This window comes from Scleropages formosus, chromosome 4 (assembly GCF_900964775.1).
Source record: "Scleropages formosus chromosome 4, fSclFor1.1, whole genome shotgun sequence".
NCBI classification, from domain to species: domain Eukaryota; kingdom Metazoa; phylum Chordata; class Actinopteri; order Osteoglossiformes; family Osteoglossidae; genus Scleropages; species Scleropages formosus.
In genome coordinates, this window is record NC_041809.1 from 21,329 (window position 1) to 45,588 (window position 24,260).

General features: G+C 42.5%; 1 protein-coding gene across 1 annotated transcript in view; it reads right to left on the reverse strand.

The window, feature by feature from the left end:
• The window catches only part of LOC108927034 (VPS10 domain-containing receptor SorCS3-like), a 56,862-nt gene that overhangs the window by 8,062 nt on the left and 24,540 nt on the right, over positions 1–24,260 (reverse strand). The window contains exons 2-16 of the mRNA XM_029251288.1: positions 22,651–22,718; positions 18,307–18,406; positions 15,024–15,182; positions 10,818–10,891; positions 10,550–10,614; positions 9,804–9,922; positions 8,368–8,457; positions 6,721–6,904; positions 6,011–6,153; positions 4,673–4,775; positions 4,455–4,531; positions 4,129–4,220; positions 3,715–3,822; positions 1,195–1,312; positions 908–1,041 (exon numbers count right to left, since the gene is read on the reverse strand). Of these exons, the coding sequence (XP_029107121.1) occupies positions 908–1,041; positions 1,195–1,312; positions 3,715–3,822; positions 4,129–4,220; positions 4,455–4,531; positions 4,673–4,775; positions 6,011–6,153; positions 6,721–6,904; positions 8,368–8,457; positions 9,804–9,922; positions 10,550–10,614; positions 10,818–10,891; positions 15,024–15,182; positions 18,307–18,406; positions 22,651–22,718 (1,634 nt within the window). The remainder of the gene's footprint in view (positions 1–907; positions 1,042–1,194; positions 1,313–3,714; positions 3,823–4,128; positions 4,221–4,454; positions 4,532–4,672; positions 4,776–6,010; positions 6,154–6,720; positions 6,905–8,367; positions 8,458–9,803; positions 9,923–10,549; positions 10,615–10,817; positions 10,892–15,023; positions 15,183–18,306; positions 18,407–22,650; positions 22,719–24,260) is intronic.

Consider the following 24,260-nt stretch of genomic DNA (forward strand, 5'->3'; position numbering starts at 1 on the left):
GTTCTGACTTTAAGTAGTTTCTTCAATAACAAATGTTACCAACCAAAGACCAAGAAAATGTTGAATTCCCCTATTTACTCATTCATATTGTGGCACTACGCTCTGGGTTCGGATGGGCGAAGAGGGACGCGCAGGCAGCGTTCATTACCAACGTTTATTGGAACACAGGCACGCAGGGAAATAATGATCTTGGTCCGAGGAGCCCTTTTCCTCAAGCCAGCCTGCTTAGCGCCCCCCAGGCTTTCCTGCTTTCTTGCCGGCAAACAGTCACCCCCTTATATTCCCTGAAAGACCCCCCCAGCAATACACTTTATTACATTTTTCCCATAATTCAACTATTTACAATAGACCAACTTTCCCGCCCAAGTTCTCGGTAACACGGGTCGTTACAATATTATTGATTTAAAACTAATTAAACTCAGCATTACAATGTTGTCTGGAAAAACTTTCAGTCTTGAATAACAATGCAGACAACAGCTACCGCATCATATGATGTCTAAGTAACTGAAATGATGGGGAAATCTTTGATAAGACTGAAACATTTAAAACTGGAGAAAAAAGGTGTCTTCACATAAACTTGGATGGCCTGGAAATATTGTGACGAAAATGAAAATAGGAGAATTTGAATTAAAATGACAGGCTGCTGTGCATGTAATGAGCGGCCTAAGTCTGTCCTCCGGTTGTCATGGAGAATGACTGTCACTACTTAAAAGAAAAAAAGCCAAACCATTTACTACGTGTCATGAGTATGCATCTCAAAAAACAGAAACTAAAGGCAGCATTATCAGCTGAATGTCTGTATCCACTAACATGAATCTATTCCATTGCACAATTATTGAGTAAACTATAAGAATCGCTGTGATATAAACAGACTTTGTGAACCCTGTTAAAGTGACAATTCACTTACCACTCAAAGTCACTGGCTGTACAGATGCAGGACTCAGCAGAGAACACCCTGGGATAGTCCTTCCTCTGCATGCAATGGCTTCCCGGCCTGCGCTTCATGAACATCTGCTTCTGTCCCATCACACAAGGGTCCCCCTGAGGCACAGCGGTGGAGCGCACAGTGATAAATGACGTGTAACGCGTTCAGCTGTCTGCGCACACAGTGTTGTGTACTGATGTCTGCGCAGTTCAGTTGCACCGTGTTGATTCTGCAGGACCATGTCCCACCCCTTGCCACTGCACTGTTACCTGGTTGAGCAGGTGCCATGTCTGATAGTCCCCTTGTGTACATTCCCGTGTGAAAACAGATTTGTAGTCAATTTTGATGAGTTGCCATTCAGAACGATGACTAAAGTGTCCAAAAAACCTTAGAGAAAAATTCAGCATAAAACAGTTAATAACCATGTTTCAGTACAACGAAACATTACAATCGTGTTAAACCGTGTGAGAAATAAACCATGTATTTCTGCTACCATTACTAATGTTGAATTTATGTCGTTTTTCAATAATAAATTAAAGAATATCCACGAATCCATAGTGCCCTCTAGTTCGGTTTTAGCCAGCATAAGCGCTTCTGTCGATAATATTAGTTGTCCACACCATCTACCGTCGATGTAATAACTGTAGAGGAAATTACTGTGCTAATTCGCTCTATGAAAGGTACAACCTGTCCTTTAGACCCAATCCCCACTAAATTACTGAAAGCCGCAGTTTCCCGTGCTTGCAGAACCTATTGTTAATATTGTTAATACGTCATTACTAAATAGCTGTGTTCCTAAACCTTTTAAAATCGTCGTTATTAGACCCCTGCTAAAGAAATCAGATCTGTGAATTGCAATAACCCATGTAATTATAGACCGATCTCCAATCTACTGTTTTATCCAAAATTCTAGAAAAAAATGTAGCTTCCCAAATAGTAAAATATCTTAATCATCATAATATATTTGAAAAATTTCAGTCTGGTTTCCACACTGGTCACAGCACTGAAATGGCGCTCACACGTGCTGTTAATCATATTCTCATCTCTTCTGATGCTGGTCAGATCTCTGTTCTTATGTTACTAGACTTGAGTGCTGCGTTTGATACTGTGGACCATAGTATCCTACTGAGTAGACTTGGAAACCTGGTTGGACTAAGTGGTACCGTTTTGAAGTGGTTTGAATCGTATTTAGCTAACTGTGAACAATTTCCATTGAAATCGGATGACTGCACCCCCTCCATTTCGGCTACGCTTCAGTGTGGTGTGCCACAGGGCTCTGTGTTGGGATCATTACTGTTCTCACTCTATATGTTACCATTGGGTGACATTATTCGCAAACACAATGTGAATTTCCATTTGTATGCAGATGACACACAGCTGTATGTATCGTTTAAGCCTGATGATCCATCACATGTGGTGTCGTTAGATAATTGTTTCACCAGTATAAAATTATGGATGGGTAATTTTTTTTTTATCTCTAAATGCCAGTAAAACAGAGGTATTTGTGGTGGGTGGTGATACCAAAACTCTGGACATATTCGCGCCAGTCTTTACAACAAATGGTATTAGCTTCAAGCAGACGGATTGTGTCAAGGACTTGGGTGTCCTGCTGGATGGAAAGCTGTCATTTGTAAGTTGTGCTTCCTTCACTTAAGAAACATAGCTAAATTGCAACGATTCTTATGCAGATGGGATTCTGAGAAACTGGTTCATGTTTTTGTTTCCAGCAGGCTGAATTACTGTAATGTTGTAATAAAATCCTACTTTTGACCTATAAGGCAATACATGGCATTGCTCCGGCTTACCTTTGTGAGATTATTGACTCTTATATCCCAGGATGATATCTTTATTCATTAGATGCAGGTTACCTTAAAGTACCTATGATCAATAAGACCTCAGTAGGAGGTCGCGCCTTTAGTTACAGAGCACCTAAACTGTGGAATAGTCTACCAGTGACTGTCAGAAATGCCCCGTCTGTTTCTGTTTTCAAATCCAGACTAAAGGCTTACATGTTCACTCAGACATTCCACCTCGAAATGTAATTCCACTTGCCTTGGTTGTTTTTACCACCTTTATACAAATCCATATTAAATTGACTTAAGTAACAAATTACAAACTCTGTTCTTTCTTCTTGTTGCGCACTACCTCGCTACATAAGACCTGAGGAGGCCAGCCAGTGGTGACAGACGAATCCCATGCTGAGAGAGGATGATGTCCATCTGCCATGATGAACGAGACGTTCCATGCTGAGCTGGGGATCCAAGATGCCATTTAGCAACAATATCATTATTACTTGTTACACTGGCTTACAATTGTTACTTTCTAGAATGCCCAGGAGGGGTGGGCAACCACTGGCCCGTGGACCCCCAGAGGTTTTTTTCTCCCTCAATCTTCAGTTGGGAGTTTTTGCTCCTTTCACGGTGGCCAGTAGGCATACTTATAGCTCTATAAAAGTACTTTATTATGATAGCCATTAGTCAACTGTCTTCTTTGTATCTGTTTTTCTTGCCTTATGCCTGTGTTAAAGCGCTCTGTATCACTGCGTGAGAAGAGCACTCTATAGAAATAAAGTGAATTGAATTGAAAATAATGACTGAATGCAGCTCTTATGAATGAGTGTCTCTTGATTCATCATACAACACACTGGTCCATGTGCTCTCCCTTCATTGACCTGAACCATGTCAACCTGCCACTGCCTCAGTTCAGGAGATGGTGTGGTTTCCATGGAAGCAGCATCCTGGGTATCCCACTTGCCCACTGATGAGGAGCCAACCTCCTTGGTCACGTACGTCATAATGTGGCTCTCAATCCCAGGCTCGACCAGGATGCCATCCACATACAGCGGAACTCGGGAGAAGCTGTGTCTCTCCCACTGCAGGCCCTCGTCGAAGCTGAGCCTGTGGTGCCACAAGACCTGGCTCTGAGTCACTGAAAGAAAACTGTACTTAACAACAGTTATTCAAGCCCAGGAACCTTAGGCCTTGGGACACGCAGTGGAACAGCAGGAGCATCTCCACACCAGTCTCTCCACACTGCACCCTTTTCTGAAAAAGTTCCACCACATCAGGCCTAAATAAAGCTATCCTGGGAATGGATCTAACCCACAGGATGCCCATTTGTGGACCATATGCTCCTATAGTGCTCATCAGTGAGTTTCAGCACGTGGAAGAGGCTTCAGATGATGGTGGGACTTCATGACCTACCAGAAGTGTCTGATTGGTCCTGCTGCTTGAGCAACAGCTAGCAGTGCTCCACCGTGGTCCAAAAACCAGATGCTGTGCTCTTCCTCAAAAATCTGATTTAAAACAATAACTATCACAAAAAACACAATACAAAATTTTGATAATTCCAGCATTATAAGAGCACTAATATAATTTGGTTTCTGTGCCATTAATTACAGTGACAGTTTTATAATATCATGAGCCATTTTTACATTAAAATATGATATTGAACTAAACTATGTATTGATAGGTTCTTTCATCTGTAATTTCCTTCTCCACCATTCAGCCCCTAGCTCAACGCTTTCCACCTGTCTCCATGTGTTTCCAGCATCTGAGGAGATGAACATTCCCGTACCGCTGTAGGATAGTTCAGTGCCAACATTGCCTGAGTGACCAAAACAAATGTATAATAGTATCAGTCAGAACCATAGACATTACGAACCATATTTGCAGATTTTCAGAACAAAATTAAAGCTTTTACAGTCTTATTTTTTCTGGGAATTCCATGTGATTTGCACCCTCCTACCTGCAGCCACTATAATTCCAGGAGCTGAACTTTCACTGCAGATACCTCCAGAGCTGAAGGGGTTTTCAGGCATTTTCAGCTGTAGATGCAGGGAACAGAATGGCTGAAAAAGAAAGTGACAATGCACTCCAGCTGGATTGGACAGCTAACATAGGATATAACATTATATAGGATATAGAGTATGATATATCCTGATATAGGATATATCCTCTGGGTCCTCCAGTTTCCTCCCACAGTCCAAAATCATGCTTCTCAGGTTCACCCATAGTGTGTGAGTGACAGAGAGAGTGTGTGTGTTCCACTGATGTATGGATGAGTGACCCATTGTAAGTAGTGTATCTAGCAGTGTAAGTTACCCTGGTGAATAAGGTGTGTGGGCTGCTAACACTACATAGAGTTTATTGGAAGTGGCTTTGGAGAAAAGCATCTGATAAATAAATGTAAATAACACAAAGCCCAATGGGACTGGATGGCCAACGCAGTCGACGACCCTCCTGTTTGTGAGCAGAAAGCCATAACAGTCAGCTCTCTTTCGTGAACTGCTTTAGAGTATCATTTCTATATCCAGATGTATTAAGGGGTCATATTTAGCCTTGTTTGACCATTCTTTTTGATTGAAGCAACCTTTCACTGAAGTAACCCTTCAATATACACCATGGTTTTAATGCATGCTGGACATTCTCCACAACATAATGTTCTGTACAGTTGCTAGTGGTTTGGGTTTGAGTGTTGAACCTCAGTTTTCTGCAGCTTTACGCTCTTTCTTGACCTTGGTCTTTTAAAAACCATGGGTTAATACAGAGCAGAACCTCAGCAATTATCTCAGTTAGAAATATTACCCTTGTTTCTGGGACCCTGAATAATTGCACTAAATAATTCAAAATGCACAAAATCTGTCATTAAGAACTTTGCTGCAGCTTTAAATATTGTAGTCTGTGTTGTCACACGAAGAGAGAATTAAGTATTTTGTGGAGAAAATCCCCAAGCAATTAGGAATACATAATCATGTTTAACTAAGAAATGTGAGATGACAGTGGTTTCGATAGTGCCCTTAACTGCCTTTATCTGTCATTAAAACAAAGGACAAGGGACTGAACATGAAAGCTCAACACAGCTCTCTAGGGTGAGCGCCTACCCTCAAAAGACAATGATATCGGTTCAGAAGGCAGAAAGAGTAAATGTTCCCATTATTCTTTTCCACTCGTAGTGTGACATTGCTGCCGAAGACCCAAAAGATGAAAGGAAAGAACCTTTTCGACAAGGCTGAAGAAACTGGTGCAAAACAAGTTTTCTAGCCAAATTTAGATTTTTAATCCACTCGCAAGCATCGGGTCTCACCAGCACACAGTGAATGGCATTGCCAGCCAGGTCAGTCGAAGGAGCCTGCAGGAGCCGCCAGTCGTGGCCCTTGCTGTACGTGATGTAGGTCTTAACGCTGTTCTGCACCTTCCTGTTGGCGATGAGCAACCCACTGATCCCTGCTACCTGGGAAAGCAGCAAGATGTGAAGAAGTACAGCTCACTCAAGTGAGAAAACTTTAATAGAACTCTGAACAAGTTCAGTCAAATGGCTATGACAAGAGAGACGTGTCCAGCACACACATGTTCTTTACTGAAACAGTAGGACATTGATATTTTCATAGCTTTTTTTCACTCCACAATAAAAAAGTACGTTTTATCACTGCTGCATCACAACAACGGCATACAATACAAAGTTGTATGACAGTCAGAGATTCTGCAATTATTAAATCACTCACCATAAGTAATGCTGAAGGTAGTTTAACAGAAAAGTGCCTACCCATATTCACCTTGTTCATCATTAGACAGCACTGTAACATTTCAATGAGAGCATGTTTTTCACACCTAAATTCTGTAATTGACAAGTCAATAAAAGGTCAATGATCTGAGTTAGGGTTAGGGATATTTAGCATGATGTACAATTCCGCATGATGTGTAATCCTTGGCAAAGTGTGGCTCGTGTTGCTGCTTGGTTAAGTGTAACTCTTGACACTGAGCAGCTACTCGTTTATACAGATTTCTGGTGAAAACACACCTCATAGAGGTCAATCACGATGTTCCCCTCCTGCCCTCGGCTCGTCTTCACATTCTCCAAGGCCAGGGTGAAATGAATGCCCTCTGTGTCCGACGTGTACAAGTTATACGTGTCATTCTGATTCCACTCCTGCACAGCTGCAAACACCTGGTTCTTGTCTGTGCTGACAATGTGCATGTCCTGTTACAGGTGAGGCATGAGGATGCATAGTAACACAGGGGAAACATGGTAAAATAGTAGCAAGGTGTGGTAACAGATGAAAGCACGGGGAGGTTAGAAGATGCGTGGACAACATACAAAAAAGATGGGAATGCGGAGAAATGAACAAGGGTATATGGGAGCGCACAGGAACACACGAGGGTATACAAAGGAACACAGAGCTCATGAGAAAAGGCTGCACTGAATATATAATGAGCAGAGAGCTGGTCACCATCACATGAGAGCAGGAGGAAATAATGATCACTTCTGCTGCTCTTAGTGTGATCTCTTTTTCTATGGGTTTTATTTACACATCACAACGCCCCCAAAGTTAACATCGTGACAGCAGGTGTTACTGTTCTTTCTTTGGAGTCTCATTGTACAGGAGACCACAGTCTTGTGCTCCATAACATTTCCTTCACAAACACAACAGAAACTCAGGCAATGTAGAGTAAAGCACAGTACAGTAGGGTACAGCAGAGTACTTCAGCAACAGCAGCACAGAGAAATGGTCGTTCCTCACTTCATTCCCTCCTGTCCTCATGTTCTTGGCTTTACTTTTATTGATGTTTTCGTCCCACTTCCACTTGTTTAGATGCAGGAACGAATCGTTTGAGCCCTCTCCCGTAGCACTTGAAACTCCCTTTATTTGTAGCTACAACCAGTTAACAAAATGGCCATAGTGTGAAGATTATGTTTCTGGAACCACAGCAAATCAGCGTAATAAGCAAATATTCAGAGATAAGCCTGCATAAGAACACAGTTTAAAAAACAGGAATTTATATATGAATGCTGACTTTTTAAAATGAATTTAATTGAATGGTGAGGGGGCGCTATACGGCACAGCAGGTCTGGGGTTCGAGCCCTGCTTGTGGTGCCTTGCGACAGACTGGCGTCCCATCCGGGGTGTGTCCACTCCCCCCTCCAGCCTTGCGCCCTGTGCTGGGCTCCGGTTCACCGCGACCCCGCCCAGGACAAGCGTTTGTAGACAGAGTGTGTGTGTGTGTGTGTGTGTGTGTGTGTGTGTAATTGAATGGTTAGTATGTTAGCATCAGTTTCCCTAATCCATACAGCAACAGCGATATAAGATTAACAGTTACATATTCAACCCACTTCTCATTACAGTGCACCAATATTTCACTGAAACACCACCGCTGTTTAAACAGTGACCAAGCTGTGAAACAAACAAAAAGCTTTAAACTATTGATTTCTCTGTATGTTAATGATGGCATTTATTTAAACTAAGCATCCCTTCAATACAGCAGCACAATTAAAAGTACACAGCATAAAAAATTTAAAGTTATTTAAATTAACATATTTCTTGTTTAATGAATAAGCAATTATAACAATTATAATTACAATGTCATTAATTATGATGTGTCTTTGCACATGGATAAGCTCTGCTTGGCTCCAGGCCTCAAACACTTTGTGCACTCCGTTCTCACCTTGGGCAGCGAATATTTCGGCAGTCTGATCTTCTGGAATGGTCTTCGCTGGTACGACACGTAGTACGAGGCTCGTCCAGCTGTCGTCACCTGGAATCAAGGATTCCATCATCTGTTTCTGCGCACATCTAATCACATGCGAACCTGAGCCGCTCAGACCTGAATGGGACAAGCGGTTCAGAAAGTGTGTGTGTGTGTGTGTGTGTACTCTAATTCTCCAACAACAACACTGTGTGAGAGCAAGTAACCCTGCTCCAACACGCTGAACCAACACATGCAGAAGCTGAGCTCTGCCTGATGCAAAAGATGTGCTGTGCTGATAAAGAGTGAGAGGAAACACACACAGTCTGGAACTGTATATCCCGATCAGGGTCGCGGTGAGCCGGAGCCTAACCCGGCAACACAGGGCGCAAGGCTGGAGGGGGAGGGGACACACCCAGGACGGGACACCAGTCCGTCACAAGGCACCACGAGCAGGACTCGAATACCAGACCCGCTAGAGAGCAGGCCCTGGCCAAACCCACTGTGTTACTGTGCCCCCGACGTGAGAGGAAACTAATGCATTAAAAACCACTAACAGGACACTTCCCAGCCCATGTTTCTTGTGATGCTGCACATTTATTTTGATTCATGCGCCAGCATGTGATGCTGAAGCAACGTAATCAATAGAGTCATTATCCTCTGTGACATGAAATCTTTAACTCCACCAAGTGAGGAAATTCCCACAGAAGGTGAACCTATTAAGGCAGCACTGATCCGTCAGGTAGACGTGTTGGTAAACATATCACACGTCTTTCTCAGAACCTCACCAGAACTGGCTCAGAGGCAGAGTCATTTATTTTTAGTTATACTGGGTAAACTGGGCATTGAAATGCCTGTGATGAAGCTCATATAGACGTAAACAGACATGAACAAACACATAGGTCATGAAAGGTCACTAAAGCTTGAACCCCGGACACATGTTTCATGCAGATTCTCATAGTCAAAAATGTTCCACCATGACCCATATATTTTGAAAACATGGTTAAAAAAAAAACATTTAGAAATTTAACTGACACCTCTGTCCAAGGAAAATTACAATGTTAGGCTTGTATACTGAGCTACTTACAGCGATTTACTCATTTCTCCAGCAGGTAATTTTTACTGCATCTTTTCACAGTAAGCACCTTGATCATGGGATCATAGATCCCAAGCTCTAACCAGTACACCACCTTCTGACCCAAAACACATGATTCTTGCAGACAGAGCACACTGGATTCAAACTATGTAACCAAAGTCCTTCATGGGCCCTTAACATTTACCATAGTGAATGAGCACATTTACTGTATAGTACATTGTAAACCCACTGCTATCAGTGACAGTGCACCCTAACTTTTGGTAGGACATTCACAGAACTTTGTCCTCATGTGCTCTGCGGTGTGAAGTTTGATGTTTACCTGGATGAACACGTAGCTGTCCTGCACGACCAGGGAGCTGGTGTCAATGGAGCCGCGGAAGGGGTACGTTCTGCCGCCTTCCGTGCAGGACTGAACCCTGCATGTGACATAACGAGCACCTGACAGCAAGAGAGAGCTCTGAAAGCCACAGTCTTCGAAAATGCCTCACAATTAAAGTTATGAAAGACGCTTGTACAGCCTTTCTTGGCTTTGCACGTGAAAGTAATTTCAGTAGGAGACTAAATTTTTCGGTGTAACAGCAGGTTAAATTTATCCACAGTTCACAGTGTGGCGATTTCATTAAAAATTTGACCATTTTGGAACTTTTTCCTTCAATTACATTTCATGAACTTATGATAATCGCCTCCATCGGAATCATGATACACAACGCTCATTCTCGGAATGCTCCCTTTGTCGCCCTCTCTTAGCCCGAGAAGAGAATCAAATCTTACTCCAACTTCCTGATTTAGATACTGAAAGAGTATGTCGTCTTTGGGACACAAACGCTGATTAATGCAAAGTGGCTTTTATAATCCATATATGCAACAGGACATTTTACTGCATCAATTCACAGTAACAACTTTGCTCAGCTACGCTGAGAATGAGACTCAAACCAGAAACCTATGGGTTACAAGATCTACCTATTGATGTAGGGAAAATTAACAAATACTGCATCAAAATTGATTTCATCCAGAACATTAGAGATGGCCAGAGCGTGAGCAGGGATATCAGTTTAAGTCACTTACGTCCATTCGGCATACGGACCTCCATGTGGACCAAATCAGCTTCCTTATCCAGCCCTGTCACAGCCCTGCAAATAAGAGACAAAGCCAGAGGGGCACAGTCAAGGAGTCACACGAATGCTATTTATTACAGTAATCACGATGATTCCTAATAATAATGAATTGTTATTATTGTTCTTAAGTAATCTTTTAGCTCCCTTCTCCAAAATGACTTCCACTGTACAAATCTAGTGTACTCTGAATGAGTAAAAAAAGGCACCCTGGAACCTACCAGTAGAACCTGTTTGGAGTTACATGCTCGAGGACCAGCTGCCATTTTCTTCCAAAATCCATTGAACTGTAGAGCTGTAGGGGAACCAACACAATTGGCATTTTTTTCACAATTTTTTTCCATTGTACAGTCAGAGAGATCACGATATCGTGATTAAAATAGGCAAGTATTTTACTGATTAGGCTCAATAATCAGTTTATCAGAACTGTGTAATATTTTGAAGTTCTGCTGAACCCACTATAGTCTGTAGTCACTGCAATATCCCTGGTGGGATATTAACAGCATGAGAAAAAACACCTGGTGGGGGATCATAATTGACAATGTGGTGGGGGGCCTCATCCAGACTCGCTGACTGCTCCACTAACACCCTGGTGGGGGCGCTCTGCTCTCCTCCCATTGCAGAAAGATGAACGCTTTGAGAACAAGACACAAGTGTACAAACACAGAGGCTCCCAGGTATTCGAAACTCTTGGGGGCAAATTAAGATGTGCGTCTTGATTGACAGAAGGATGAATAATAAATCAATACATCTTCATGAACAATGTCTACTTGGAAATGAAAAAAAATGACTAAATTAGGGTGATTTTCCTTCTGTTGAGGTGTGTCTAATGTGTCAGAGTTGCTGTGAGCAGGTCCTGCATCTCTTTTTTAACCTTCATTATTCATATCATAGATAGGAGCCATGGAGTTATCAGTACTCCACGATAATCTTTTCAATAATGAAAAAAATTTTGTCAACAAAAAAAAAACAAACTGAGGAATCAGTGGGTCGAAAAAACACTTTAAATTTCCCGTCAGAGTGAGACGATATACTATTGGCATAAATCTACAACACCTCACTCATAATAAAGCTATTCAGCTTGTGCCGAATGATATTGTAAAAGTACTTGAAACATTCATCCATAATGCATTACATAAGTGCCAATACATCAGCTGTATGGCAGCGGGGAGCCTGCTGTTTGGAGATGCATCAGCCTGAATGAGATGATGAAAACTTTATGCTGCTGCCTTGGAAAGGGTCCAGATAATTTATTTTCATTGGCATGGAGAGGCTGAGAGAGAAGCTCTTTGATAGAAATAGTCATTTGTAGGTCCACCTCTGACTTGCTGCATCTTCACCCTGCACACACTTTTAAAAGAGCTATGGTGATGGCATTGTCAGTGGTGTTGCACATGAAGAATAGCAACTCCTGGAGTTCCTGTACTGACAATGACCACAGGTTCTCCCTTCCATTACATTTAGAACCATCATCTGACTGACTTGGCAGTTTGGAAAGTCACTTATCAGAAATCGAGGTGTTAAAGTTAAGGGCAAATGTCCAACACATGGCCACGTGTCCAACATCAAGGCTCTTGTAAGTTTACTGGCCTCATATATCCTTCATTAACAATGATGAAGGTGATTTCTGAATAAACTTCTTCAGATTTTTTGAAAATTCCTGAGTGAGTTTTTCCAGGCATGATGGTGTACATCCCAGTTCAATTCAGTTTTCATTTTTATTGTGTTTTTCTCACACAGTGACACAGAGCACTGAACAACGGATCAGAGGCATATTACAAATAAATGGCTGGATATACATAAAATTGTTACAATAACTATACAAATTATTAAAGCTGTATGTAAGTCAACTGGCCTTAAAGGAAAGGTAGGGTACAAAAATCCCCAACTGAAAGGCAAGGGAGAAAAAACCTCTGGGGGGCCAAGTGCCACTGGTTATTTCCCTTCTGGGCATTTTACATTCAAAAAAAAAGACTTTTAAGTCAATTCACACCTATTTATAACATTGTCAGTAGATACTAATAAATTGATCTCCCGGTCGACAAATGCAGGTCTCGCGGACCATGGCATGCAATCATCAGCTTCTGTGAATATGAAGTGCTGGTACCATAGCCAGATTCCTCTGCTCTTGCCATGGAAGGCATTCTTTTGTGCTCTCTCCAGACTCGGCCTGCAAGTTGCAGGACTCACTCAGCCTTGGGTCATCTCCTTTTGCATACAGTGTTCGTGGGTCTGTTGCTTTGTTGCTAGTAACCATAAATAAAAACGGTAATTATAGTGAAAAATAGAGACTCTAGAGACTCACACAAACCTGTGTTGATAATGATATTCTTATCTCGTCTGATCCTGGTCATCTTACTGAAGACCAGCATCAGGCAAAGTAAAAGGAAGTTGAAAAAAGTAGATCACAACATACTGTACATGTATTTAGAGAGGACAGATATAATGTACTGTATTTACTACAGTACTATCTGACATGGCATCTTCTGCTGACTCTCCAGGAGGACACCAGCTGACCGCAGACAACAGTACTGAGAAAAAGTAAAAGGGTGGAATAAAGGTAAACTCTATAAAGAAGTAGAAAATGCAGCACAACGCTTGAAACCATTCCCAGTGTTGACTGCAGCCCATAATAATAATTTACTTTTTATTGCTAATGAACTCGCCACTAAACGTTCATGAGTCTGTCGAAAGTGCACAACCGAAAGGGGAAAAGAGTATAAAGGAGATCTTTTAGCATGGAGAAGTGCAGTTTTTCAGGAAAGGTGGTGCATGTGGGAATGCCCGCTTTCAAAAGGGACAGGGACAGCTGAGTGTTAGGTTCTCTACCCAGATGTGATTTGTTTGAGGGTCTGTGTAAGGGTACATCTTCGGTAAATCTGCTGTAATTCCCAGTCTCTGGAATTGGTCTGTAGATCCCTGTTCTCTGACAGACCAACTCAGCTAAATTTAAATAGGGGGCAGTTATCCTGGACTTACTTGATCCATGGCAGAACTTTATCTTTATATTCCTGGACACTGACAGCATTAGTAATCGAATCAGGGACATCAACTTATTAGCATATAGCAACGCTGTTATAAATGGCTGTAAAAAAAGTCTGTTTTTAAAAAATCTAGAATGCCCCGGACAGGTGGGCAGCCAGGGGCAGTTGGACCCCTTTGGGGTGGCAGTGTTTTTCCTCCCTTGCTTTGCTCTGTAAAAATAAATTGAACTGCACTGAGTATTAATCCCAACAGGAGACACTGGAGAATCACGCAGAATGGGCACCTCTTGTTCTTCCTCAGAAACTAGGTGCTCTGTTCAGGGCCTAGTACAACGGTCTTTTTCATCATTCCCAGAGCTATGGTTCAAACTCTGGTCTACATCAAGGATGGCAGAGGTGAAATCACCTTTTTTTATCAATGACTGTGAATTCCACTTGTGCCTTTTAAAAATGCTCCCAGAAACAAAGAACATAGCAATCAACACTGTGAATCAGCGGTCCAGGGTGGTAGCTATGCCCCTTCTAGGTTGAATGAGCCCAGAGGACTGATTAACATGAGACGACTCCCAGGGGGTTGTCTCAAGTTCAACATGTAGCCATCGTGAGGCAGAAAGGACCGGCAGTGACTCTGCTGGCATAGCACTCACTGGATCCTCCAAAAGAACGCAGCACAGGTCAGCTAACAAATATAATTGTGTCCTTTTGAAAATGTTGAAAGAAGTTTTTTTTATCTATTAAGTCTGCTGGTGTCATAGTTCTGCTATTATATGTAGACAGTATAGATCCTAATAGCAGAACTATGACACCACCAGAATCTCAGAAATGAGGTGCCAACAAAGTGTAACCAAGAAAACATGGGTTATAAAACAGAAGTTATTTGGCAAGGGTTCTAACTCTCCCAGGTCCAAAAAGCTTTTTAAAGGCAGGAAACACTTCATACTGTTATGAACCTCAGCCCAACAAACCAAAGATCAAGTTTAAGTAGACAAAGACCATGATGTCTCTATTGCAAGCCCTGTGAACCTTTCATCTTATGCTAAGACTAACAAGTAGAAGGGATTTCGTATTTATTGGGAGTACAAGCGTCTGGTCTTCTGAGGAGGGGTGCAGGTGTGTTGATTCCAAACAAATATGATGCAGATCCACAAAACACTGATAGATTTTACATGAATTTGCCTGCTCCCCTTGCATTTCAAGTAGCTATTTTAACTTCCTGTAAGAGATGAACATTGCAGACCTTAGATTTTTAATTAAAATCAGATGAGAAACATGTCAGCATCAGAACAGTATGGTCAAGCACAGGTCAAAATCCATAAGTATGAACTTTCCAAGATAAAGGCAGCATTCCGTGCATCACACTGTACTGACATACATATCCATGCACAAACACCACAGCCACTGCTTTAATTGTTCTATTTTGGGTAGAACACCACCTGTCCTTACCTTTTGGTTGTGACTGTAGGCGAGTATCCAGTCTTCCTCAACTGGGTGGAATAGCAGACTCAGTATGTTGAAGGTCAAACGTAGCTTCAGAAAGCTGGCTCCTTCGTCAGCACTGATCAGCACGCTACTCTCAGCCTCCGGGTCACTCAGCACCATTATCTGCGGGAGGGGTGGGGTAACAGGCTAGAGTCCACAGTCTGGTCCTATAAAGACTGAATCACAGAGACCTACTGGTGTTGGCAGCACTTCCTGACCTTTCATTTTAAACACCCAACCTTGTATTTCTAGTTAGGACTTTGGGGAAGGCATATACACTGGAACACAGGTGGCGATCTGGTTAGCTGATGGCACTATAGTCTCTCTCCACCACCTGGAAGGGAGGCTCAGGCACTGCCCTGTAACAATGGCAGTATGTGAGATCCACTCATCTGGTCTGAGGAAGTGGGACCCCCCTCAAGAATGTGTAAGTTAAGACTGCTCTCTTCAGGTGCAGCCCTCAGTTAGGGAACTGAAGGTGTGGAGAGAGCTCCAGCTTGTCACAACCATGTTTGGTAGGGAAAGCAGAGTAGGTAGGGTCACTGGAGTTAGCAGAAACAGAGTCAACAGCAATACCAGTGCCACCAAGAACACTGGAGTTGGCAGCAACACGATATATGGTAGGACTACTGGAGCCAAGAGGATCATCAGAACGGAGATTCCCTGCTACAGCTAGCAGGGAAGAGTAGCATCAACAGGAAGAGTGAAGATGGTTGGAACCACCACAGTCAGCATAAACACAGGCTTCCCAAGAAACCTCACAAGTTTGACATCTTCAACAATCATCAACTTTGAAAATTACATTGCACTCATCTACTTAAACATGTATAATAGTGTGCAGAGCAGATATCTTTACCCTGCATTGTAATACTTATTTTGAACAGAAAACACTTTTAAGCAGAAATAATACTACACTAAGTGTGGGCCTGTGGGGAAAAATTTAACCTCTAGGTTTTTAATTTTTGACCTCTTGTGGGTGGGACCACCAAGCAGTCAGAGGTGGAGGAGTGTAACAATCTGGCTGGGGCATAACATGCTATCAGATCCTGTAGGTATCAGAGTTGATCCGTTAATTCTATACGTCCTGAATTTGATACGCACAGCCACAGGCAGGCAGTCAATGGAGAGAGATGAGGGGTGGGACACGGGAACACTTTGGCAGGTCAAATACAGCTCTTGCAGATGCATTCTGGATCAAATGGAGAAGCTTGATGGTGTCAGGCTGGATGGTCAGACAGAAAGCAATTGCAGTAATCCAGGCAGGAACATGGCAAGCTGGTAAAGGTTAGATACAGGCAGATCCTGGGGATGTTATGCAGAACATATCTGTATTCAGTGTGTGAGGAGAAGAAGAGACATGAGTCAACCAGTATTCCTAGGCTCTTAACCAGTGAAGCAGATTAAATTTGCAAGTTTTTTAGTTTCACAGAGTTCAAAACAGGCAGACAGATCTGCTGGGAGGTGAAGATGTCAGTTTCAGAGAAGTTCAGTTGTAGATGGTGATCAGTCATCCAAGCAGAGATGTGAGAGAGGTAGGTACCAATACATGGGGATATATCTGTAGCTGCAAAAGGAAAATGAAAGCTGAGTATCATTAACATAGTAGTGGTAGGAGAACCTGTGAGAGGTGATGACAGAACCAAGGGAAGAGGTATAAATGGAGAAAAGAGTAGGATCCAGCACTGAGCCTTGCAGAATACAAGTTGAGAGTTGCTCCGTGGAAGACAAGGAGCCATGCAAGACCACCTGGTAAGATCTACCTGATGGGTAGGAGTCAGCTCAGTTGAATGCCATTCTTTTGATACCAAGCTGTTAAGGAAAGGAAAGTTGATTGTGATAGTTGATAGTGTCAAATGCTACAACAGGAGACCATCTGGAACCATCAAGGAAATTTGTCTGGGCACAAAATATTAAAAATTAGTTATAGGTTCCACCTTCCAGAGTTTCTGACAGAAAAAAGATAAGAGACTGGCCTGTAATTCTGGACTGAGTTTGGATCCAGGGAGGGTTTCTTTAAGAACAGTGAGATGAGGACATATTTTAAGGCAGATGGGGAAGCAACAATGAGGCAAAATCATCAGCAGCTGCAAAGGAGGAAGGAAGACAAGGAGTGGAGAGGAGGAAAGAAAGTGGTGAACATTTTGTGGGGTTATTGTCTCCAGAGTACAGTTTATTCTTCAGAAAGCAGTTCTTGCTGAGGAAACAGCAGAGTGAAAGAACACAAGGAGCTCCTTACAAACTACCATTTCTGTGAGAATTTTTAGTTTTTGCAGTTTCTCTTCAGCTGCACAGAGTCTGGTTCTGTTGGCAAAGAGTACATCTGATAACCATGGGTTGGAGGTGGGACATGTTGGTCTGGAAATTAAAGGACACAGAGAGTCTAGAGAGGAGGAAAGGACTGAAAGGAAGACATTGGTTGCATGATCTGTACACAGGAATTCTGAAGCTTTGTTAGAGTGACCATTGGGTTTTTTGTCACCTCCTTGACCGAGGCCCTTCACGCCTGAACACCCAGCTCTAGAAAGAGCCTTGGCAGTTCCAAACTTCAGTTTGAGAGCAGTCAAAACCATTGTGCTCCTGAGAAGGTTAAAAACATTGCCAATTTTATCCTTTTCCAGATCTATGCATTGAAACAGTCCCATCTCAGAGGTCCACAGAGTTCCTTGAACTTCATGGCTTGGATTTTACTCTGCCATGCGTTGTAAACTGTGGGAACTTTTAAAGACAGGTGTGTGCCTTTCTAAATCATGTCCAGTCATAAGAATTTGCCTCAGGTTGACTACAATCAAGTTCGCAATCTCCAAGATAGTAAAAATAAAACAGAATGCATCTGAGTACACTTGTTGCGTCATGGTAAAGTGTCTGAGTAAAAAATGCAAATGAGAGATTTCAGTTTTTTTGTACCTTTAATACATTTCCAAAATATTCTAAAAATTCTTTCAGAATTTTACAAATTCTAAAAATGCACCTAATTACACCAGTCTTAACTTCTTGTCCAAAATCTAAATCCATCCAACTTTCCCCATGTGACAGCTGAGAAAAGTGCTTCTCACGGTGTATTAATGAATAAAGATCTGTGCACAGCAGCTATGGTGACTGAATGGAGACCCACATGCACCTAAGATACAAGCTCTGAACACAATGTACATTGTATGTTCCATATACGTCTTTATTATACACTTAAACAGTGAAATTATCTGTCAGATATTTTTATCTCCATAAGGCACTACATGCACTTGGAACTCACCTTTTTCTTGTTTGTTGGGCTCACATACAAGTAACTGAGAATTGTCTTTGACGCTACTTTATCATTCAGTTTTTCATAAGTCGTCCCGTAGTCCGCTGACCTGTAAAAAAAAAAAAATTGACATCAGTTTGCTCTCTTACACACTAAAATAGTATGGGAAATACACAGGGTCATGTTTTCTGTGCACAGCGTCACTTGGGAAAACCATGACGGATGCAACCCAGAAACATAAGCAGACCATCCTGGACCGAAATCTTTTCAAAATCTATTCAATAACTGTGATGTTTGGGAGGGAAGAATTACAATGAACAATGTGGTTCCAAGCAAGGATACAGAGACCTTCAAAAGTAGTGATGCAGACAATGGAAAACACACACACACACACACCATCTAAACCACTTGTCCCATACGGGGTTGCGGGGAGCCAAAGCCTAACCCAGTAACACAGGGCACAAGGCTGGAGGGGGAGGGGACACACCCAGGACAGGACGCCAGTCTGTCGCAAGGCACCCCAAGCAGGACCTGAATCCCAGACCCACCGGAGAGCAGGACCTGGTCCAATCCACCGTGCCACCACACTCCCCACAAAATGGAGAACCCTAGGATGAAAATGAAGGTAGTATTGCTATATGGAGTCCACAATGAGGGCTCGCTCCACATGTGGAAAAATGAGCATCTGATCCAGGCTAAAATACTGGAGACTGAAGCTAGGACTCACTTGGAAAGTTTAAAACTCACTTTCTTCAAAAATCACCAATTAATGGCTGCTAGAGTGATTTGTACTATTTTAAAATTTAACTTTAAAAATATGTCCTTCTGATTTTTGCTCAAATTCAGAATATGGTGTCTTCTCCAGCAAATTAATGGATGTAAAACCTACTTTTGCAGTTTTACTTTCCCACTTCCTTCTCAAAATATGGTAAAAAGAGAATTGCAGGTCCACCCTACAGCACTTACCCAAGTGTCTTTACCCAAAATCTATTTATATGGATGTTAAAAATATACATCTGTGTCCGTAACAGGCCTTTGTGTCAACAGCAACTGAAGCTGTCTGCCCCCAGAATTATGTTGTGTCAAACTAATGAGGACAGAGGTGACAAGCAATTCTCTGAAATTTCAAATCATCCTTCCCACCTATCAGCCTTTCCCAGCTTGATGCCGGAAATGCCCATCATAAATAAGTGCACAGCTTCTTTAGAACATGGGCACTGTGAGTGGTAATGACCGTGAGCTTCACTTATGGTGTAAATATAGAGGATGTACAGGCAGTCCTCAGGTTATGAAATATGTGACTCACAACCAGCTGAACTTCCATTGTCTATCCCATTAACCTTACTGTATTTTCTAGCCCTGACATTTGGTCGCAACATCTAACGAAGACCGTTCCACCTGCTGTACAATAACAGCCGCGCAGTTGCAAGGTAACATATCTGCCATTTTTTGGGTCTTAGTGTTTCGATGTCTAGCAGAGACATTTGCTTTGAACCTTTTTTTTTTTTTTTTAACATAACTTCATTTGTTATTCCATTCAGGTTACTTTTTAAATAAAATGGCTAACGAGCAAAAAGTGAGTGTTCTGACAGTGTAACCAGAAGGCAATAGATTTAAAAATGAAAGCGAAAATTAGTGCAGCCTGAAAATACTACATTTATATATTGCTCCATATGAGCACTATTTTTAAAATTTGTAAAAAACATGACAAAACCAATTACACAATGTAGCATTCAAGCATGATAATTGTTTATATACCCTAATGGTTAATATAATATTAAGGTATTGACTTGATTTGGTACTGAAAAATCTCTGCATACGACTGTGTACATAACTGCAAGAGAACATGGCTTTAAGAGGAACTCTGCACTTCGTGCAAGTGCAAGCAGATTTTCATGGAAACATCATATTTTAATTGTAAAGTAGAGTACAGTCTGAGTTATTTTTTTCCTGTAACTAAAGATGTAATTTTGTAACACTGTTGTATTCTGTGTTCTGTTCAGTCTCTATTTGCTATCGAGGAGGTCATTTCAATGACCTTCTTTGACCAGCTAAAAACAATACAATAATGCATCGAAACATGTTTTCAGTTTCAGTTTTTTTCTGTTCAAGGGTCATTACTCCTAGCAGCTTGAGATTTTATTTAATATTAAATACAGGGATTACTTGCTTCAAAACAGCAATAAACACTTTGTTTTGGGAAGTTGAGGGGAAAAAAAACTCTACCATAATAATAAAGTCAGGATTAATGTTATATCTCACCTTTAGAAGCTGAATTAATCACATTGCTATAGGCGGTACAGAGCTATCAAAGTAGTGAAGAAGTCTGCACTCAGCACCTCGCCTGCCTCTGCCTCTCGACTGTTTTGCAGCCTCTCTAATGAGCAGGGTTGGGGTGGCGGGGGGGCTGTGCACAGCAGCACCAAAACACATACTGACGGGCTGGGTTTCCTCACAGACACATTCTTTGCCACAGGCCCTTATCTGACTGCTCCGTTTGAACACTTTGAGGATACAGGTGTCACGCATGGAAGTTTAGAAACTTCTGCTCCCTCAGATGAACTTCCTCATGCTGCTCAGCAATGACTTACAGCTCATCATTGCCGAGAAGGAGGAACACAAGGGCGAGAACATCACACATCTCCTTAGCAGATTAGATGGCAAAACGGAGATTCATTTGAACATGTGGCCATACAACGACCACATCTGTTTTGGGGGGGGCGTTTGGATGTCAGCGGAATCTGGATTCAGGAGGGTCACATCCATGGCGGCTGCAAGGAGTTACAGATGTTCCACAGCTCTAAATACACTTTGGGTGTCCAAAGTGACTGTGTTCCTGTCTGAGTGTTTCGAGGATGAGCAGCCCAGTGCAGAGAGCAGCTGCTCCCCAGCGGCAGAAGGACGTGAACCTGCACATCAACCCGCACTATGTTCCTACGCACTTTCAGAAGGCCACCACCACACACTGGCTGGCTGGCTGGGTGTGATATCTTATACTGAGTCACACAAAATACCCATTTGATAAACAATTTATAACATTTTGATGGAAACTTGTACAAAACATGTAAATTCAGTCTCTGCCACAATGAAAATGACAACAGTCTCCGGCAGATGCAGAATTAAAGAGATTAAATGGGCAGTCAACTGCGGGCTCTGCGCAGTTGGACAGTCACCCGCTGCTCAGTTTGGCACGTTTCACTAGCGCTGAGGATCTGAGCGCCGCAGGAACCAACAGCTGGATGTTGGCTCCTAAGGGCAACAAGACCACTTCTTATGGCTTATAATCACTGGAACACAGCAGCAGGAAATGTCATTTGAGAGTATAAAAATAACCCTTTACTGGCAACTATCATCAGACAAACATCACAAAAAAGCAATATATTTTTCTTGGGGGCGGGGTAGCACAGTGGGTTGGATCGGGTCCTGCTGTCCGGGGTTCTAGGGTTTGAGTCCTGCTTGGGGTGCCTTGCGATGGCCTGGCGTCCCGTCCTGGGTGTGTCCCCTCCCCCTCCAGCCTTACGCCCTGTGTTGTCAGGTTAGGGTCTGGCTCCCTGTGACCCCGTATGGGACAAGCGGTTCAGACAATGTGTGTATGTGTATATTTTTCTCACAACTCAATGGGAGCCTTGAAGTCAGTGAAAACACGTGTCTTACATTTACATGTATTAATTTAGACTCTTTCACAAAGTCAACTTTGTCATTCTGCCTAGAGGTGAGTTACACATTTACATGTATTAATTTATCAGACACTTTTTTCCAAAGCGACAAACATCTCGTAGAAAACACAAAGTGTTCATTATGAGCAGGAAGAGACACTTAGATGAATGATTGTACAGTACAGTCAGTTTGTTTCTTTCCACCATATGAACCGATTATCATCACACAAGTCTTTTTCAATGGCATCTTCCATTAAATATGTTCAGAAAGTTTTGGCGCTTTTTCCAGAAGTCTATCAATGTTGGCCAAGTGGACCTGCAGCAACGTGTGAAAAGAAAAGCATCTCTTGAGAAAATCAGACGCTTAAATGACACCCAGCTTCCTTTGCTACATAAATTAAAGATATGTTCAAATACTGTGATGCTGCATGGGGGTGTACACACACATTATCAGAACCGCTTGTCCCTTACGGGGTCACGGGGAACCGGAGCCTACCCGGCAACACAGGGCGTAAGGCCGGAGGGGGAGGGGACACACCCAGGACGGGACGCCAGTCCGCCGCAAGGCACCCCAAGCGGGATTCGAACCCCAGACCCACTGGAGAGTAGGACTGCGGTCCAACCCACTGCGCCACCGGTGTAATGAGGAGGAAACTCATAGAGGCTGGTTGCAGGATTGATTGACTGACTGACTTACCTCCACAGAGAACTTTCAGTGACACTTCCCAGGTTGAAGTCATACAGTTTAGTGAGGATCAGGATAACCTGGAGAAACAAACACCAACAGTTATAAAACAGACAAATGTCAGTCACATAACAGAGCATGCAAGTCTGCAGTGTTCGAGATTAGCATTGTCATCATTCACGTGTAAATATCCAGAAGGACATTCTTACATTTACATTTATGTGATACTTTTCTCCAAAGTGAGTTAAAGCATTAAGATACTTACTCTGATTTACCCATTTATATGGCAGGCCAATTTTTTGCATAACAAACTCAAGGTAAGTGCATTGCTTACAGGTACTAAGCAGGAGGTGGGATATTCACCTGCGTTCTTCAATTGTGAAATGTGCTGCGAGACGTGCAGGAAACTCTACATTGTGCTGAACAACTCGCTCATCAGTGAAGATCCTGGAAAGAATGATTGACTCGCGCCTCTGCTTCGCTCAACATATCAGAGTAACAGCCAGTCCTGCAGATGTCTCATACGGAACAACACCTATCTCACAACAAACTCCTGGTCCAGGTCATGGTGATACCACACCTGGGCTACTGCAACTCTGTCTGGTCTTTAGGCCTCTGCCATCAAACCTCTACAGCTGATACAGAACATTGCTGCATAGGTTGTCTAAACATGTACATGTATTCATTTATCGGACGCTTTTTCCAAAGCAACGAACATCTCATGGAAAATACAACGTGTTCATTACATGAGCAGGAAGAGACACTTGGATGGTGGTGCAGTGAGTAGTGCTGCTGTCTCACAGTGCCTGTGTGTGTGAGAGAATGTGGGTTTGATCCCCACTCAGTCTGTGTGGAGTTTGCATGTTCTCCCTGTGTCTGCATGGGTTTCCTCTAGGTGCTCTGGTTTCCTCCCACAGTCCAAAAACATGCTGTTCAAGTTCCCCCCCAGTGTGTGAGTGACACAGAGTGAGTGTGTTTCACTGACGTATGGTTGAGTGACCCAGTGCAAGTAGTGTATCTAGCAGTGTAAGTCACCTTGGTGAATAAGCTGTGTGGGCAGACAACACTACATAGTATCCATCATAAGTCTTTCACACACACATACCATCTGAAGCCACTTGTCCCATATGGGGTCATGAGGAGCTGGAACCTAACCTGGCAACACATGGTAAAAGGCTGGAGGGGGAGAGGACACACCCAAGATGGGACACCAGTCTGATGCAAGGCACCCCAAGCAGGACTCGAACCCCAGACCCACTAGAGAGCAGGACCTGGTCCAACCCACTGTGCCACCATGCCCCCCCCACTGTAAGTCCATTTTGAGAAAAGCGTCTGCAAAGTGAATACATGTAAATGTAATCCAATATTCAACCATTTATAAACACAAAATTATCGAAGATAAACATCTACATTTATCATGTACTTAGATCGGGGGAAAGCAAGTCTGAAAGAGGAGAGTTTTAAGACCCTTCTTAAATGTATGAATATTTGTTGCTGATGTACTTGTTTGTTTTCACTGAAATCTAAGTTTCTTTGGAGAAAAACATCTGCTAAATCAATAAATGTTAATATAAGGTGGCAATTTTAACCACTGCACCGTCTGCTTGCACTTAACATTGTAC